The following is a 20,081-nucleotide window of genomic DNA, read 5'->3' as shown; positions in this document are numbered from 1 at the left end:
ATTAGCCCTCAGACACATTGAATCCCTCAGACTTTTTGTCTCGATGATGGATCACATTCATATTTGAAATGTCATCACTTGTCTTTCAATACTATGGAAAATATGATTTCTTGATCCAACAACACACACCATAGAAATCCTAAAACTCTAAAAAGCAATATTTTTCAAGGGTGCAACATATGAACCCCTAGTGGGGCCCTTGTTGGCCTCCCATGCCCCCCAAACCAAGGCAGTGATCACCCCCTAAGACTCCCTTTGTATTACAATGAGACTAAGTATACCTACAAAGAGTACAACACATGTCCAAAAGTTTCCCACTTGTATTATTTGTAAAAATGGGGTTTAATGCAAGGAATTTATATAATCAATTACTAAGGCTAACTATGATGATCAATTCTCTACACCAAGAGACCTTCTTAGATTTTATCAATGAGTTTGCAACATTATTCAATGTGTCAACCTTCTGTAGAAACAATTTCTTATGCTCAAACATGTCTCTGAACAAGATGGTATTGTACATCAATATGCTTTGTCTTGTTAAAAAAAAAAAAAAAAAAATCTAGAAATGATGCACTTGAGCCACAGCGTATCGTCACTTCTTTATTAATAAAACAAATACTAAAACATAATCTTCGCAACCATACAACTTTTGTATTCCATGAGTGGTTTCCATGTACTTTAGTTTTGTAATTAACCATGTAACTACAAAGATGATAATGTTGGGATTGCGACCCCCTATAGGTGCCCTTCACCACAAACTCAAAGATAGAGTCAAAGCTCCAACAAACAATGTTGTTATAATCCTTGCTTTAAATTCAAGGCCCTTTCACTCCTTAGGTGCACAACAAATTAACGTGCTCAACAAGGGCACTAAGGGCCATAATTTCACCTTTAATTCTTCTTCAATTAATTATATCCACAAACACAGATATAAATCTATTTACAAGCTTGAATTTAAAAAGACCTTATTCAAAGGCCTAGCTAATAAACTCGAGCATCTAACACAGGTTTAAAAACACAAATCACAACCATAAAACATAAAAGTCTAAATTCAAATCCTGGGCTCAACAAACCTTGTATCAATTCTCAAGAAATTTATATAATTCACATTAACAAAGCTAGTGTTGGATTCTTCTTCTCAAGTTACAATTGGGTGTGCATACCCTTCAATTTTTCTTTAAAATCTTAACCATGTGTTGACACAGCTAATTTTCGCTATGCCAGCAAAGGGGAACAAACCAATCGCAGACCCCAATTAGATCCGCTTTCGTTTGGAGTGGCTAGTTCCAACGGGTTTTAAAGGATCCTGTAAACTGTTATAGGTGTTGAAAGATTGCTTCTTGGAGGAAGACTTCAATTAAATCAACAAAAGAAACAACTAACCTATATACACTAAGATCTACCTATACTGATTCTACCTACTTGTGTTAATCTTAACTATTCTAACCTATCCTGTAGGAGCATAATCAAAAGAGATTAAACATCATATATGGATTCCAGGTCCAAATGAATCAATTACTGGGTTCACCAATGAACAAGGTTGTATTTGAGCTTAATTGCAATCTAATTACTCATAAAGGGAATACACATTCCTTTTCCTACAAATCAAACTTGCAATTAATGTTTAATATGGATTCGAATAAGAGACTGCTCATGAGTTAACCATGATAACGAATTATATTCGGATAACCAAGACTAGTCATAAACTGTATGTCATTACTGTGCATAAAAACAAAACATATATCTCCTCATGCCCTCGACAATACTCTCATTCTTAACATAAAAACTGAAACTGTGAAAGGCCTCTTCTTGACTGAAATAGTCTTCTTTATTAGCACAATAAAATCGACCCCTGTTCTGCCAAAAAAAGGTCCTTTTCCTCTATCCAGAGGTGATACTTATGGAGAAAGAGAACTGACCGTCGGTTTCTCCCGACCTTCGACCTTCCCTCTTCCTTTCCATATTCAAATTAAAATATACAAAATGTAACGATTAATGAAACAGTGAACAAATTGAAGCCATTGCTACTGGAGTGTTCTATTTCCTGAAGAAAAATGAATGGATGTTGGTAGAAAGAGGAATGACTGCTTGCCATCCCTTTGCACACATATTGACTAAATGTTATTGCTTTTTATTCCCTAAAGGCAAATGTAGACAGTGCGCTCATTTTTCAACATCTGGCTTGATTTAAGGTGTATCCGGAGGTAATAATAACTTGATGGATCTGCGCTATCAGGAGTACCTTTACTTAGTATAGAGAGTGCCTCCATTATACAATGTGGTAGTTCCATATCCCTTTCTTGCGAAGTATGTCTTTGCAACACTGCCATCAATGATGCAAAGGTGTCATCTATAGTCCCCAAAGAAACACAATAACCCTTATACCAACATCTGTTCTACTTCTTGTCTTCTCGGAATTTTAGGACGTCCTACCCCATTCTGTCCCAAAACCACGACACATGGCAACAAAATCCAGCTGGTAGAGGTATCATGTGGACTAGGTGTATTGTTCATGCTATGATCATTTAAAGGCTGCTTTTCTTTCTTGAATTTCATTACCACCTTCCGATCCCTTTGCATCTTGAAGAATTCTTTAGAGTTTAGCTATATGTTGTCAATGTGTATTTACCTCTCTATGACTGTGATTGCATTTTTCAAATCAACCGAGCATTCAGGCCAGCGATCAACAATGACTTCGTACTCATTCAGAGTTTCAATGTGTTCATATGTTTCTTCAACAGATTGCGAGGTAGAGTGTTGTGCGGTTGTTTCCGTCCATCGAGCCTTATCAAACTTACACAGATCCAACAGACGAAGGCGTTTTTCTAGGATCCACAGAACACTATACATATGAAACAAATCTTTGAGCCCGTACCTCCTTTTCTTGGACAGGTATTTCAGGATGTAAGATCCTTTTGCAAGTCAGTAGTTGCAATTGAAAGCTCTGTTACAAGAGTGGAAGGGCTAGAGGGAGGATAAGCAACAAGAAATCACCGTAGTCTGTTGCGTAGCTCCCCACTATGTATGCCTTCCCTGTTGCTTGTCATAAATTCCTCTGTTTTGGCTAGGTCTCACTTGCATCTTTTCCCCGCAACCATTCCTGATGCTTATGCATCAGCTCGTTGACCTCGCTTTTCTTCTCTTGGTCCTCGCCTACAGAAATAATTAACATTAGCTATGATTATGAGAGATATGATAGAAACGCCCAAAAACAAACCTTGCCTTCATTAAAACTTTCATAAAGAGACAGACTCTGTAACTGGGAGCTCTGTGAGTCCTTTGGGCTCTAAGTCTCAAGAGGGCACGGTGATCTTTATTTGGTCATGGCACAATGATGGCTCTAAACTTGCTAGGCGATGGGGAACTGATGATTAAAGCAAAACGGATAGCCATGTGATGAAATGGTTAAAGTCTTTCGACACGGTGGGGATGCATCTCTTTGGAATTTTGTTTTCACTTATTCACATTCGGTACTGTGAATTGAGAGCCCTCAAGGAATTTCCCCGAAATCTAGAGTTCAGGCATCAGGGGAAGCGATCACACGACGATCTCGGACTCCTACTATCTTAGGCAAGGTTTCAACGTGGACACGATTCAACCTTCAGGAACCTTTAGGCTGATTCCATGAATTATAGTATCAAGCATTCCGTGACACTCTTCAGGCATGCACAGTCACAGTTTCCATTTTAATCTCAAAACGCATTGCAACCATAATTATTAAACCATTGAACCATTCAGCTTTGAAGACATAATTCCATCTGACAACTCCAGTTATCATTCGGAGAAACGAAAGATCAAACTTCTTAGTGGACCCATTCAAATTTGCTCCCAGAGCAGGTTTTAATAGGGTGGTGGTTGTGGCCACAACACCATGTTAGCCTTAATCTTAGCCAAACATTTACATTGATAATTTAATAATATTTACGAATAAAGATTGTACATGTAGCTACTACTTCTTTCTCTATTGCTTCTTCTTGTGTAGCTCTTCTTTCATGCTTCTTCTTCCTCCCTTTTCCTCTGTTATTTTTTCTTTTTTCTCCGTATTTTTTCTTTATATTCCCTACTTGTTTTTTTTGTCTCTCCTACAAATGTTCTTCTCTTTTCTCTTCTTTGTTCTACATGTTCTCCCTTCAACCATCCATTTATCTTCTTCATGGCTTGAACACCAAAATAAAGCAACTATTTTTTACGTTCTTCCCCTCCTCCTCCTCAATTCTTCTCTTCCCTTCTTCATGGGCTACTTCAAAGACATAAAGACAAATTCATCCCTCCTACTCTTTCCTTCCCTCTCAAAACTTCTACTTTCCATTCTCCCATTAATTATGTTGAGCGAATGCTTCATCCAATAGTCCTTTATCTCCTTGCAAAAAATTAATATCTTCACTAAAATATGGGAGGTCTTACTAGCTATAGGAGGGTGCCATAAGTTTTTCTCCATACCCATCATCTTAATTTTAACTAAAAGATTCAATAAATCCCTAGCCATAATGCATAAATAGGTTAAGCAACGCCATGTGAAGATGTACAAAAAAAATCCCATTAAATTTATTGTGCTTAATATAAATTAATTAAGGATCAAACATATGCCATCCAACTGATTGAGGAGAGAAATTCAATGAAGTGGATGAAATAAGAGGTCCCAATAGTCCTACCTCCCCATGCTTCCAATGGATCAATAATTTACGAGGGTTGTCAATTTAATCAATGGCCATGATTCATTATGGAGTCCTTTATTTCCCATGCTACCAAAGACTTGCCAACTCCACAAAGAGTAAAGGCCATTGATTAAATCAATAGATAAGAGAAATTGTAAAGGCCTAACCATCTTTAGTCCCATTGCTCTAACCTACATCACATTACACAATCAACGTCTTGGCATCAAGCTCTCCAAGTAAGTCAAGAGCATGTGCTTGTGTTGAGAACCAATTTGGTAATGAAAATTTCAAAAATCACTCGATGATGCACATTCATTTCATAAGAAAGTGAGCAAATCAAACCTCTTATTTTCCTCTTTCTACTCCACACTCTAATCTTGCAAACATTATTTTGTTCTTCGACTTCATCTTCACCCTCTTCACCATTCTCAACATCTAGGCTCCTTAGGCATTTTGCTATCATTAGCAACTAAAAATTTCTTCTCCCTCAATTTGTCATCATTTAAATGGACATTGCCTTTAACTCCATATGCTACTATCTCAATCTTCATCAATTGTAATTATTGTAATGTGGGAATATCGTGATCCCACTCTTCATCCTTAGTAATTTCTTTGTTGTCACATATATGTTTAATGGTCTCCTACCACATCATCCTAATAACGATATGGGTACCTTGGCCATGATGTTTATAGGAAGAAAACCCATATAAAGAAGTATCTTCATACAAAATATCATCATTACCCCACTTAAAAAATTAGAGTGATCAACACCTTCCTAATAAGGGCTATCAAAATATACAATGAGGAACACCTTAAGCAAGAGAAGGATTACCTAACTGAGGTCTTCAAAAGCATAGAATATATAAATAAGGACATTAGGAGTGCAATAAGAAGATCCATGGAAATGGCAAGAGAGAGCCTCGATCCCTAAACAATCTTAAATCCAACAAGATATCTCACCTACCTTTCATTCAAGAGGTCACCAATAAGGTTTCCATGGTCTTAAGAAGGAAAGAGACTACAACATCTTTTAAACCATTGAAAACCATTAAGTAGAAAATAAGAGCCGTAAAGCACTTTTGACCATCTTTGATGAAAAAGGGGTCAATTAAGTTAGGTTAAGTGCTCATGAAATAAATATTACATTGGAGAAATTGGGAATTCATTTTCTGCAATGATTAAACAACAAGGAAACAACATATCTCACTTCCCTTACATTCAAGAAGTCACTAACATGATTTCCAAGTTCTTAAGAAGGAAAGAGATTGCAAACTCTTCCAAACCATTGAAAACCATTAGGTAGAAAATAATACCCATTAAAGACACTTTTGACCATCTTTAATGCAAAATGGTCAATTAGATTATTTATTCATGCAATAAATGTTACATGAGGAAACTAGACATTCATTTCATGTAGGGATTAAACAACATGGAGTTGATATAAAAAATGAATGTCGTACACCTCAGCATTATAAGAGCATTCTCTTGTAACCAAGCACCATGTATGCTTAGAGGATATCAAAATCTTAGCAAAAGAGTATTAATATTTTGAACATTGATTTGAAAAAGCAAGGAAAGATTAAACACTCTAAACTTCAACAAAAACAAAAATGTGAAGATTAATAAAAACTAACTCTATTAACATCATGTATGATGTTAATGATGGGTGTGGCTTCTACAAATGCTTTAGAGGCAAGTGGGGTTCCATACCTTATTCGGATTATTCTCCAACCCTCTTGGTCTCAAATACAAATTCTAGATATTACCACAACCTTTCTCCTTCAAAAGTGATTTGTATGACACCACTATATGTTGCCACCATCCTTGACACTACTACACATTACCAAGTTTTGCAAGCAACATGGTGTCATCATCATTAGACGTAATGGCCCCCCTTTCACATTCACTCTCACTAAATATGGAACCACATTTGACAAAATAGCATCTAACAATGAAGATGAGGACCACGAATATCATAGACCTCACATCAACCAAATTTTCCACGTACTACAATCAATCCAAGTATACAATGGAGCTTCTCCATTCTTTATACAGCGGGACATAGGTAATAATATACACACATGAGGGTTGAAAGAGTCCATGAATTCATAACATTTGTATAACACTAAAATTGTAGATTTATTATGTTGCCCTTTTAAGGAGCTCACTAAAAACCTCACCATTCCAAAGCTCACTTCCCAATAGCAAATAGAACTCTTATATAGAACCCACTCACTAGACCCAAATGGATCCAACTAGAATGAAGAAGTCAAGAGTTGGACAAAATAAATTTTCCACAAAGGAAGTTTCTACCCAATCCACTTTCATCCTAAACAACAATGCATCCTAAGATATTTGGAGCTTTGCTAGTCAAAATTATTCTCAACACTCATAATCAAATTGCAAGAACCCAATATCACAAGCTCAAGTGCTTTTTAATATCCCATAGTTGGATCAATCAAATTCCATTCAAAACATGTTGCCCTTTTAAGGAGCTCACTAAAAATCTCGCCATTCCAAAGCTCACTTCCCAATAGCAAATATATATGTTCTATAGAACCCACTCACTAACCCAAATAGATACAACTAGAGTGAAGAATTCAGAGTTTGATCAGAATAAATTTTCCACAAAACAAAGTTTCAACCCAATACCACTTGTCATCCTAAGCAACAACATATCACCCTAAATATTTGAAGTTTTACTAGTCAAAATTATTCTTAACACTCACAATCAAATTGCAAGAGCCCAATATCACAAGATCAATTGCTTTTTGATATCCCATACTTAGACCAATCAAATTCCATTCAAATCGTTTTGCCCTTTCAAGGAGCTCACTAAAAATCTCACCATTCCAAAGCTCACTTCCCAATAGCAAATAAACCTCTTCTATAGAACCCACTCACTCACCCAAATGGATCCAACTAGAGTGAAGAATTCAAGAGTTGGATTAAAATAAATTTTCCACAAAGGAAGCTTCTACCCAATACCACTCTTCATCCTAACAATGTATCACCCAAAATATTTGAAGCTTTGCTAATAAAAATTATTTTGAACACTCAATCAAATGGCAAGGGTTCAATATCACAAGTTCAATTGCTTTTTGATATCCCATAGTTGGACCAATCAAATTCCATTCCCATCTACTAGATTCAAGGCTACCCACCATCCTTTATCTCTATAGGTTGGCGATTTCTAGTCACTTAAACAACACATTACTCTTCAATCTAGATATACCAAACCCCATCATGTCATTTGTTCATGTATTCTAATTAAAATGATATCAAAAGATCCTATATTTCATGATATTATTTAAAAGGATATCAAAAGATCTTATATTTCATGATATTATTTAAAAGGATATCAAAAGATCCTATATTTCATGATATTCTGATTTGCCCTCCTTTATGTTGCAAGTATTTTGTTGAACAATGATTGTGAATGTGACTAATGACATTTGTAAGTTTAACTTAATGATATTTTGATTTGCCCTCCTTGCAATGCAAGTATTTCGTTGAACTGTAATTGTGAATGTGGCCAATGACATTTGCAAAAATTTAATTTAATGATTATCAATTGCTATTATTTCTCTAAGCAATTATTTAGAAATTGCACAGTAGGTAAATTAATGTGAGTGGGTATATAGCCAACAATGCAATATGACATCAAATCATAACTTTATAAACTTTATAATGTTAAATGCCATGTGATCCCAAAGAAATCTCAACTGACCTCTTTTTCACACTTGCTCAAATCTAACAAAAATAGCATTTGATGTCATAAACCAACTTTGTCATATTAAAATCATGAAATAATGTCATGCCCTCAACATGTATTTTGAAAACATGGATAGGTTTTTTAACAAGAGCTCAATGAAATCACACTTTTCAAAAACATACTTTTCATTCTATAACATGGCAAAACTATATCATCAATATTCACGCTTTTGATGTACTATGTATAAGATTCAAAGCTGGCAAAAAAAATTGTTTGAGACTAGAGCTTCTAAAAGTCTTTAACAAACACTAGTCAAAGCTTTCCCTACATCTAACATGTCCGATTGGACATTAGCCAAAGCTTTCCCTAGGTATAAGGGATCCACTTGGACACTGGCCAAAGCCTTCCTTAGGTATCACATATCCAATATGTTGTTAGCCAAAGCTTTCACTAGGCATAACATATCCACTTGGACACTAGCCAAAGCTTTCCCTAGTTATAACATTTCCAATTGGACACTAGCCAAAAGCTTTCCCTGGGTATAGCACATCCAATTGGATGGTAGACAAAGCTTTTCCTAAGTATCATACTCAATTGAACACTACCTATTCCAAAAAGTCCATAGGCAACATTCTTCAACCAACGGTTTCTACATTATATTCATGTCCATGTGAATACATTGTGTACCTTTATTGAAAATATTAAGGTGCACATTGTGGAAAATACATAAATTGAAATATACATCTCAAGAAATATATTATACTAAATGTACAGATTCAATTGTAGTATAAAAATTAATAATCTAATTTTAAAGTCACAATCTAACTAGACATCAAATTGATAGATGAGACACTAGCATTTGGGAGACGGAGGAAACCCCTCCACAACTTGAATAAGAGAGAACAAGTAAACATATGAAGGAATGTGATGTCAATTGAGTTTAGCTTCACAACTTGAATAAGAGAGCACAAGTAAACATATGAAGGAATGTGACGTCAATTGAGTTTGGCTTGGGTGGTTGTGTTGAATAGTTATCCTCCCCACCTAAGTTCAAGTCTCGTAAATTGACATGTTTATAATCTAGAATAGAGGAACTATGTTGCACTTTTAAGTGAGTCCATACCAAGGGCTAACTTAGTACCAACAACGTCTCTTGCACCTTTGGGCTAAGAGGAAGGTCAACTTTCTTCCATGAGCGTTCAAAGCTGAGAGGAAGACAAACTTTCTTCCCTGAGCATTCAAGCTAGGAGCAAGACAGACTTTCTTCCCCGAGCGATACCCAATGCCCAAAACTTAGTCAATTGGGATTATCTTGAGTAGTTGAGCAAAAAGGATATTATCTTCTCCAACCAAGTTCAAATCCTTGTTAGTGACATGATGAACTATAATCCGTTGATAATTATTGTTGTAATGGCTTTGTGCCTAAGAAATTGTTGTATTCGCCTAGCGCCTTGTGGGTCAGAAAGTCAACATTCTTGTGGACAGACCTGGTACCCGCAACCTCACTTTGACACTTGGGTTGGAAGTGACTAATTTATTTCTTAAAAAAATAATTATATATAGAGAGAGAGAAAAAGCAAACATATATATAGAAATGAAGAAAAGAAATGGCTCTCCACTTGTTTAGCTAGCAATAACATATCAAGCAAAAAAGGCCACCGTGCTACACTTGTTGAGTCACCCTCAAATCAATAATAAGCGATATCTCCAAAACCATGGGCCAACAAACACATTCATAGTTTTCAATGACTTTCTGACCCACGTGATATCAGGGAATCCTAAGTGTTACTATTCTGTCATGAATGTGAATGTGATTGTTATCCAAAAAAAGGCCACCATGCTACACTTGCTGAGTCACCCTCAAATCAATAATAAGCGATATCTCCAAAACCATGGGCCAACAAACACATTCATAGTTTTCAATGACTTTCTGACCCACGTGATATCAGGGAATCCAAGTGTTACTATTCTGTCATGAATGTGAATGTGATTGTTATCTTATTTGAAAGGTTGAAATAAATTCTCTCAAAAGCGTATAGAATATATATCCAAGTTAAAGAAAATGGAAATTTTGCCTACCTCAACAGGTATCATAACACCCGGATAGGACATACAAGTCTAAATCTTCTAAGTCTCAATGGCACTTCAACATGTCAATAACATAATTGCAACAATGCTTAATGAGCCTTGTCTAAGGGCTACAGAGATGTACAGGATTTCATCCATGCAAAAATAAACATCCGGATCAATCCAGCACCATAAACTCTGCTAAATAGTTCATCAAGTTATTTCAAAGATTACAATATGGTCTTATATTAGCTCACATATGCCTTGAATATTTAAAGGCCATACTGCCTTCGCACAGGAGACCAGAAAGATCCGTACCCTAAAAGAAAAAGAAAAAAGACAACAAACTAAAACAGCAGCTTTAACTCTACTCTAGACACCATTCTTAGTAATAGTAACATGATATATAATGAATATACACGAAAAAAAAGGCTTCAGATATTGTCTATCACATGTCAAACTGGCTGAACAAACACATGAACGGAACACATCCGATGAAGAAAAGGCACGAAAGCAAAAACTTCAGGCAGATACCAAAGACACTTTCCAAAATAATCAAGCTAACAGCTAATTTTTCAAACCTTACTGAAGAAACCTGCATTGAGATGAATAAACAATCCGGAAACTAGCTTGAGTTTTCACTGTCATATTTCAAAATTTCACAATTTCATTTTCAGCCAAACTTTTTTAGATGAAAACAACACATATTCAACACTCTCAAGATCTGATTATTACTTTTCAAAAGAAACAGACTAATTTATGGATGTAAAAGATTATTATAGATTAGCTTGAAAGTCCCCCCACATCGCAATCACAATCAACTCTTAAACTATTTGGTTAATAATTTTAAATTCCTGTTCAACTCACAAATGTTCACAATCAGATGCTGAAAAATAATTGCAAAAGATCATCCTTCTGTCTGCTCCCTCAACCTCTGATTATTACTTATCAAAAGAAAACAGACAAATTTATGGGTGTAAAAGATTACAGATTAGCTTGAAAGTACCACACATCTCAATGATAAAATCAACTCTTTAAAAAGATTTGGTTAATATTTTTTACTTCATGTTTCAGATCACAAATGTTCAAAATCAGACGCTGTAAAACAACTACAAAAGATCATCCTTCTGTCTGCTCCCTCAACCTCCGAATAGTACTGCGCACTGTTACAGCACTTGGAGTACTGAAATAAGAAAACGGTACATGAGTAACATTAAGAAAACCCACAAGGCATATTTTGAAGATCATAATCATAATGGCTAGTGCACATAAATGTGAGATGCTAACTGATACAGTTAATGAAGCCTGATACAAAATGTTTACTTACTTCAATGTATAGGCACCACCTGCCTTCACTTTCCCACAATCCTTGCATCCCCAAATGCCAACTGCTTTTCTCTTCACTGCAAACTGTACAATATAATTATATAAAGCATCCATATCATTTACACAAGGTTCAAACAAACTAAAATTACCCAATGAAGGTGAGAACAAAGTATGATAAACTACAAAATTATTTATATGCTTTGGCTGTAAAGAGATTTTATTATTGCCAAGGTTAATTCCATTTTGGCATTTACAATTTGAAAACTCTCTTTGTACACATTCCCAAGTCATTATAGCTTTAAGCATCCAATATCAAAAGGGAAATGTTGAACAAACATACTAAGATAAAAATCACAAGACGAATCATAAATGAGTGGTACCTTAACACATAATTCACCAAAATACTCGGAATTAGAACTAACCTTGCCACAGAATTCACAGAAAAACTTGGAATGCTGGCTCACTTCCATTTTTTTGATCTGTTTTCTTAAACTGGCACCATACCTGGTACCTACAATAAGAATGCAACAGAAATGCACATGTCATGGATGATGACCTTCCATTTATACATTAACATACCATCCCAAAAATGCAATGGGTGAATGTAGTTACCATATTTGCCAACAATACCAGCCTTCTTAGTACGTTTTGTCTGCAGCATTACCAAGAAATGATCAGAAAGTATTCACAATAATATTCATACAAAACAAATAAACAGGAAGGCATCCAATGGAAAACTAAACTAGCAACCCATCCCTGGAAAAGGCCAATAAATAAATAAGCTGGTTTGGCACTGAAACCCTCACATTTTCCTGGGTACAGACTATCAAACAAATCCCCACTCCTCCCCCATGGAGACCATGAAACCAGTCCCACACAAGCTGATCAAATCAGTTCTATAAAAACCCAGCTAGGTTTAACAGTTCAAAGTTCAAACCTGACTTCTAACTCATTTCACATATGAGGCAGCAGATTTTACTGTCAGTGACATGGACAATACCAATGCATCCTCTGTGTGATTGCTGAGCCAAAAAAATTGAGGTACGAATTAATGTGATTGGAGAAAACCAATGAAGCAAGGTAATGGACAGGAGGGCTCTATCGGCACTAATTCCTAGGTTGATATATTTATTATGGTCTTATAATATTTTGTCATAAGATATCAGATTTGACTCTTGACATAGGATGGATTGAACTTTGCACATTTTGGTTCCGTAACTTCATTCAGTTCTCAATGGTGATTTGATATATGTTGTTCTGATTAAATTGTGTACTTGAATATGTTAATTTTGCATTATATTCAGTGTTATGATGTTGATGTCCTATCTAAATTAAATGTAAAAAAACATAATTTTTCATTAAAATATATAATTCATGTTTTTTATAGTGTGTCAAGTGATTGTGGATCAACTGGCAAGTCTTTCACAAGTCCTGTGTCAAGTCCAACTGGTGCACCAAAACAGGTCCCAAGCCAAAATTAAGTCTGGTCACTTTGGCCCCCAATTTTTCCTATGGGGTCAAGCAGCAGCACCATCAATGAAACATGAAATCCCTAAACGCATTTTGCATGAGGCTGAAATTACTACTTGGCATTACCCAGGTTCCGAACCTAACTGTTCATAAGTCACGTGTGGCCATTTGCACTTTTTCAATTATCCAAGTTCACTTCAAGCAAGGGCCAGTTGGCTTCCATTGCCTCTCTGTGTTTGACACAAAACTGGGGTATCAATTTTGTTAAAATTGGTAACTAGGGCCAAACTCCATATGGGTCATCTTATTTATGGCAGCTGATATTTTTCTTGGATCCCTCTCATCGAGAGGTGTAGGATTGATCTAAAGATCATCTGATTCCGATAAGTATTCATGGAGTTATGAATTTATTTGTGTTATAAGACAATTCGTCAAAGTCAGCCAGCAACCAAATAAACCCCACATGTGCTCAACGTTTTAATATAAAATGAGATGACTTGAGAGTCATTTCTCACACACACTTCTATTTTGATTTCTCTCCACTTATCTTGGATTTTAGTGAAAGAGAAATCTAGGAGTGGAAGCCCTAGACGTTGGAGGAAATAAGACTAAGGGAGCTGCCCTAAAAGAGATGCCCTAGCCCTAGACGCTGTCAAAGAAGAAGGCAAAAACGTTGTCAAGGAAGCATGCCCTAGCTGCAGTCTTGGAGGAATCTTATCACAGCATGCCCTAGCCACAGTCTTAGAGGAATCTCATCACAGCATGCCCTAGCCGCAGTCTTGGAGGAATCTTATCACAGCAAAGAGAGGCCCTAACGCTGTCCAAAAGGCAGCCCTAAACGCTGTCTAAAGGGCAGCCCTAAACGCTGTCCAAAGGCAGCCCTAACACAGTCTAAAGGGAGCCCTAATGCTAACCTACAGTGCCCTCGATGCAGTCCTAATACGGCTGAAAAGGTGGGCTGTAGGTGACCCTCAAAACAGGAACAGCATGAGAGTTTGAGGACTCAAACATGCCCAGGACAGCAATGCTAATAAATGGGACAGCTGAGCTACATGGTGCTGCTAAGACACATGGGACAGCAGCAGGTATCGCAAGGCTAAGGGGACAGCAGCAAGGTATAGCATAACTGTTAGGAACAGCAGCTACACCTATATATCTAGGCAGCAGTGGCAAGGGACAGCTGAATAGTAAATGGGACAGCAAAGGAATGCTAAGGCAAGCATGGTCCTGCAAGCACATGAGACATGCTGTGTGTCAACATGGTTCAACATACCACTTCCGACAGTTGTGTGGGAACATGATCAGCTTCAGAACAATGACGGGACAGCAATGACATTGATGGGACAGCAGCATGTTGGTACAGAACTATGATGGGACAGCAACGACATTGTGCAGCAGTGGCACAATGGGATAGCAGCAACAGCAAGGTGCAGCAAGTACATGGTGCAGCTAGGTGCAGCAATAGTACTTGGGACAGCAATGATGCTTGGTGCAGCAAGTACAAGGTACAGTCATGATTGGTGAAGCATGATGAGATGCAACATAGTGATGATGGGTGCAGCATGGTGTAGCACGGTGAGGTGCAGCATGATAATGAGATTTAGCACAATGATAGGTGAAAGAGTCACCTTGGAGAATCAATTGAAGCAGCATGTCTCCAACTGATCTCACATATCATCTTCTTAGAGATGATCTATGCTCTTATCTAGATAAGTCAAAATGTTGACTTCTGTTGTAGATGTACTCTCTCTCTCTCTCTCTCTCTCTCTCTCCGCTGAACTATTGAAGAACATATAAGAAGAATTGATCAAGAGTTTCCCCACATTGGGGTTTGTCCTGGCTAGCGCCACATCTTGCATCCTCTAGTCTTGGCTTGTCTTCTGTGATTTATGTTTATGTTCTATCTGCAGTTTACTTTAATGCTGATGTGATTGCTAATCTGGAAAAGACATTGAGCTAACTATGAAAATTGAATTAAATTGCTCTAAGCATAGAACATACCTAAAATTAACAAATTTCATCGAAGGCAAAACAATGAAAAGCTACCTCAAAGAGATAAGTAATACCGGGATACTCATTGCAAAATCTTTAAAGAATTTTAATTTTTTTCCATCAACATTGGTGTAATCTCTTCCACAAATTCTAAGAGGCAGCCACTGCAGTAACTAAAGACACCAATAAAGACAACGAATAGAGACCTCACGTAGGCTTTATAAGTATTGGACCACAACTCCTATGGGATTGATTAAGCTTAAATTTGATGAAGCCTCAAAAGGTAACCCAACTAAGGGAGGGGGGCGGTGGGGTAGTAAGGAATTGATGAATAAAAACTTCATAACCTTGCTAGCTCAGAATATTGGATGTACAACCAACAGTTAGGGGAAGGCTTCTTGTCTCTTTGAAACCATCAGACTAGCAAAAATGGCAAAACACAAGAAGGTGATAATGGAGGGAGACTCAAAGTAATTAATAGATATAATGAAAAGGGAAACGGTGATAAAGGTCAGATAGTATAGGCAAAGGAAACAGTTAAAACTTCAATTAGATAAGAGGGGAGCTAATCAGGTGGCAGACTCGTTTGCAAAAATGGCCTCTAAAGACAGGGAATTGAACTCATGTTCAGAACATTGGTCCCTAGAAAGTATGAAGCAAGCAGAGGATTGGAAGGCAAAATCAATTTTAAAATAGTCTCTGTTAAGGAACTTATTAAGAACACCTTAGGGGGAGGTTAGCTAGAATGGAATTGACATTATAATCATCATTATAATTTTCATATATCATTCCTGCACAGCCACCCAAGAATAAATGTCAATCAAATCTTTACTCAGTCCAGGTTTTAATGTGGCTGAAAGACCAACCCTTCCCTTGTGCTGATTTCAGTGGGGACATATCATTCTCAGGCTAGCAATGGAAGGCACTCCCGTCTACACCTCAACCATGTTGGGAGTTTGAGCAACAGCTGTGAATGCTGGGAGAAGAGAGAAAATGTGGGAAGGGGTAGAGGACCAATGGCAATGAGCACACAGGGTAAAGGTAAAGGTAGAGGTTGAAGAGACAATCCCTACTTTGCAAGCAACTCACCATGCTGGGATTACAGCCCAATTATCCAGAAGTGTCAGCAGCCAGGAAAATCCCAGACTTCTTGTGGCAGATGGGAGGAGAGCAAGCTTAGGCCCAAGTTACACATATGATCCGGATATGCCAGCCACAGAAGTAGAAGAATCATACCAGACTTTTGTGGCAGGTCGAAGGAGAGCAAAGGTTAGATCCCATGCAAAGGTGACAGGACCCTTGATGGTCAAGACAGAGGATGAGCACTTTCATTTTGCCACTTTTATTAAGTAAGAAATAGACCATTCTTTGGCAAGGGTAGGGAAAGCATTCAAACAAATGGAGGTAAACTGAGAGGTAGCTGTACACAGTCTGGCAGAGGACCAAGAGAACCAACGTAAGTTGATTGAGTCCTTTCAAGATGATTTCAGGCATATGAAGGATAGCAAAGATGCAAGTATGAGTGAGATTGCAGAAGAGAAACAGGCACAAACCAAAAATACTTCTACAGATAATGGACCAAAAAATAATAAACTCAGTAATATCCCTTACCAGAGTTGTCATCTATAAGCTCAAAAAGGCAGATATCCTTGGACATGGGCAAGCTACTAGGAAATAGGCCAGACTACATCAAGCAGTACAGCTAAGCCAGGGAAGCCAATCTTGGCCCAAGCAACAGTTGATGATCCATCCGTACCAAAGTAGAAATGATGATGTTTTCAGTTTTGTATGCTAATCTGAAAGTTTTATATTCAGTAAATTTAAGAAACTTCAGTCGTTTCTTGTTAATTATTGAACAAATTTCGTCAAAGGGCTTACTGTTAAGATGTTGCACAATCCATGTCGCTCAAAAAGGCAATAGACCAGACTACATCAAGGAAGCACAGCACAGCCAGGGAAGTCAATCCCAGCCCAAGCAACAGTTAAAGATCCATCAATACCAAAGTAGTAAAGATAATGTTGCTTTCAGCTTTGTAAGCTAATCTGGAGGTTTTTGATCAGTAAATTTAAGAAATTTCAGTTGTTTCTGGTTAATCATTGCACAAATTGGCAATGGGCTAACTGTTAAGATATTGCATAATCCATGCAGCCCCTCCATATGGGCATTTAGAATCAACAGCAATTTCTGAAGTCAGGAAACGACTATAACTGCTAAGGACAGATTATAAATGCTAACATTTAATGATCTTGGCTGTAGTCAGGAGGACACAGGCCTAAGCAGAGCAGGTGGATATTGCTGGTGGTGCCAGAGTGCAAGGCTCTAATCTGTAATGATTTTGTCTCGGTCACTCTTTAGTGAATACATTGTATTTCTTCTTGTCCTTCTGGCCGCAAAAAATACTGGAACAAATGAGTTAAGAAGACGCCTCCAATTAAGGAAGAAACTGTATCTCCTGATGTAAAACTCACTTGGATGGAAGCAAGTCTCAAAGCCCTACAGCAGGGGACATGTGACTTGGTTTGAAAGACTCCTTCCAAACAAGTGTGGCTAAGCCTGTTTACAGTGGGGGCAAAGCTCAAAATTCAGCAATTTGCGGGGAAAGTATAGGAAGAAAAACTGAATAATGGGTTAAAGGCAGCTTGAGGTTTATTTCAGCCAAAGAATATAATGATGTGCAAAAAATTACCTTTGTGTGCCTTAAACTGTCTGTAGCATGCTCCCCTGTGGTGGGAGACCTACTGCCAACATTCGCAACAGCAAAGGAATGCAGCTGTAGAGTAACTTCAAACTTCAAAGATATGGTTTGCGAGAAATTTTACCCAGATGCGTATGTCAGAGGACAGCAAATTCAATGGCAGTATCTCAGGCAACGTCATGAACAGTCTACAAGATTACAAAGCCTAATTCCGAAAATTAGCTATCTTACTGAACATTTCAGAAGATGAACTTAGTGTGCTTATTAAACACATTGGAGGCCCTCACAGCTATATCCAACACAACTGGGATTACTTTATATACGAACATTAGACAAGGCTAAGCCCTGTATATTGAGATGAAAGGGAAGAACATGCAAGTATTCAGGGAGCAAAAGCATACTTTACATACAGCCCGGGCAAAGCAACGTGCAGATGGAGAGATGGCTCCTAAACAATGCAGTCATTGCCACAAGATTGGCCACACCAATGAAGACTGTTGGCCACTGCATCCAAAGCTCCTTCCAAAGAACCGTGATGGCAAGAAATTCATGATGGTTGTGGTAAGCGAGAAGGATTGATGGTCCAGGAGAGAAGGATGCCAAAAAAAACAAACTGCTGCCAGATGCCTAACGCTTCAATAAGAAAAAGTTGGGAACAGCCCGCTAGTGTAATCCGCGTCGAATTGCTGAGGAAGGCCATCAATACTTCCTTGTGTTCTTTTCCTTGTTACCGTGATGTTTGATTTGACATTCATTACCAATGTAGCGTAGTCCACTGAATAATCTGTTCGAAATCAATGGTCTCCTGTGTTATAGGACAACTTATTTATGCTGCTAAAACATACTATGTGTATATATCCTGTTTTGAGCATTTAACTCTATTTAGTAAGGAGGGTGAACAGTTGTCATGCATCTATTGAAATCTGATTTGTAGTTTTTGTTTCATTACTGTAAAATCATCTTATCAAGAGCTGCCCACGCAGATCATTGAATTTCAGCGTGTTTCTAGTTTTCCATAGAGGTAAAACAGTAATGACAGAAGAGGCAGTACTCTAGCGCCTCCAGTTTTGTGTATTTAGCTTGGTAAAATTAACATTGTTTTTTCTCATTGAAACATAGTAAATAAGGATGGCCGTATGTAGTTTAAGATAATGCTCACAATCGCCAGGACTTCCCATTTCGCCGTACCTTCTAAAACATCAACATAGAAACAACTAGCACACTACTACTGGCAGCAACTGTCTTGAAGCCCTAAAATCACAACAAATTATAAAGTATTTCTGGGGACAACAACGGCATAGCAAACAAGCATCGACTAAGCCTGAGAATCGCGTGTTCGAATTGCGTGCAGTTATTTTCACCGGCACATAGTGGCTCGGGCAAAACCTAATATATCAGTAATGTAATACTCTGAGTATATGAAAGGAGATAACACAAAATTTTCATTAAAGTTCAGAGAATCGAAAGATCAATCACACGGACAAAGAGACATAAACAAATAAAATGAGAAGCAGTACCATCGCTACGATGCAGACGCGGAGCCGTTAATAGTCCCGTCGTTCTCCTCTGTGCTTTCGCTACTCGCCGCTCAATAAAAGACTAACAGGAGCCGGTAAGGCTTTTATACGAATAAAAATGTGTATTTTAAGGTTTTGGCAAGGGTTTACAGAACGAAATCATGCTCTTTAAATTGAGTTAATTACATTAACTAATTGAGGGTTTACAAATATTTTACTTTACTGATAAAAATTAAATGCGGTTATTATACATCAAAAATAATACACTTTATATTTATATATATAATAAAAATTAAATTAAATTTATTTTAACTATGGATCTATTAAATGTTTAAAAGATAAATCTTGGAACTTGCAAAAAATTTTTTTGTGTGTGAAACTTGAGAAAAGGTTTGCACTTGTAGAGATTTAATATCTCTCTAGAAGATCAAATTTGTGACGATATAAACTTATAGATCTGAAATTATATGGAAGATTGATCTAGGTTAATAATGGTTTAAAATAAGTGATAATTGTGCCCAAAGAGTATGGAAGAGATGTTGTAAGTTTATGTTATGTGGTGTTATGTAATGTAAATATTTGACTCTGCCAAACTACATATAAATAAAATAAAATAAAATAAAAAAAATTAATAATTGTAACT

The 20,081-nt window shown here is 37.2% G+C and overlaps 1 protein-coding gene across 2 annotated transcripts; it reads right to left on the bottom strand.

Annotated features, from left to right (window-relative positions):
* Positions 1–11,269: 11,269 nt before the first annotated feature.
* Positions 11,270–19,554, bottom strand: LOC149146456 (large ribosomal subunit protein eL43). Of its 2 annotated transcripts, XM_089446527.1 has the most exons (5): positions 19,439–19,554; positions 12,376–12,415; positions 12,186–12,274; positions 11,765–11,847; positions 11,270–11,620 (listed from the first exon to the last, which is right to left on the bottom strand). In XM_089446527.1, the coding sequence occupies exons 1-5, from the start codon at positions 19,439–19,441 to the stop codon at positions 11,557–11,559; spliced, it is 279 nt and encodes a 92-aa protein (XP_089302653.1). In that variant the 5' UTR covers positions 19,442–19,554; the 3' UTR covers positions 11,270–11,556. The 2 variants fall into 2 exon arrangements, with proteins under 2 accessions (XP_089302653.1, XP_089302652.1); XM_089446526.1 differs by lacking the exon at positions 19,439–19,554 and having other exon boundaries at positions 12,376–12,424.
* Positions 19,555–20,081: the final 527 nt, after the last annotated feature.

The sequence above is a fragment of the Pinus tabuliformis genome, chromosome X (assembly GCF_031772625.1).
Source record: "Pinus tabuliformis cultivar Carrire ecotype Pingquan chromosome X, CPIR1, whole genome shotgun sequence".
In the NCBI taxonomy this organism is placed as follows: domain Eukaryota; kingdom Viridiplantae; phylum Streptophyta; class Pinopsida; order Pinales; family Pinaceae; genus Pinus; species Pinus tabuliformis.
This window is presented reverse-complemented; position numbering and strand designations above follow the sequence as displayed.

Excerpts from the sequence above, each read along its gene's own strand:
- LOC149146456 (XM_089446526.1), bottom strand. The coding sequence starts at position 12,424 with ATGCTGCAGACAAAACGTACTAAGAAGGCTGGTATTGTTGGCAAATAT. Across the intron at positions 12,275-12,375 it reads TGGTATTGTTGGCAAATATG|GTACCAGGTATGGTGCCAGT; the intron begins GTAACTACATTC and ends TTCTTATTGTAG. Across the intron at positions 11,848-12,185 it reads TCTGTGAATTCTGTGGCAAG|TTTGCAGTGAAGAGAAAAGC; the intron begins GTTAGTTCTAAT and ends TATATTGTACAG.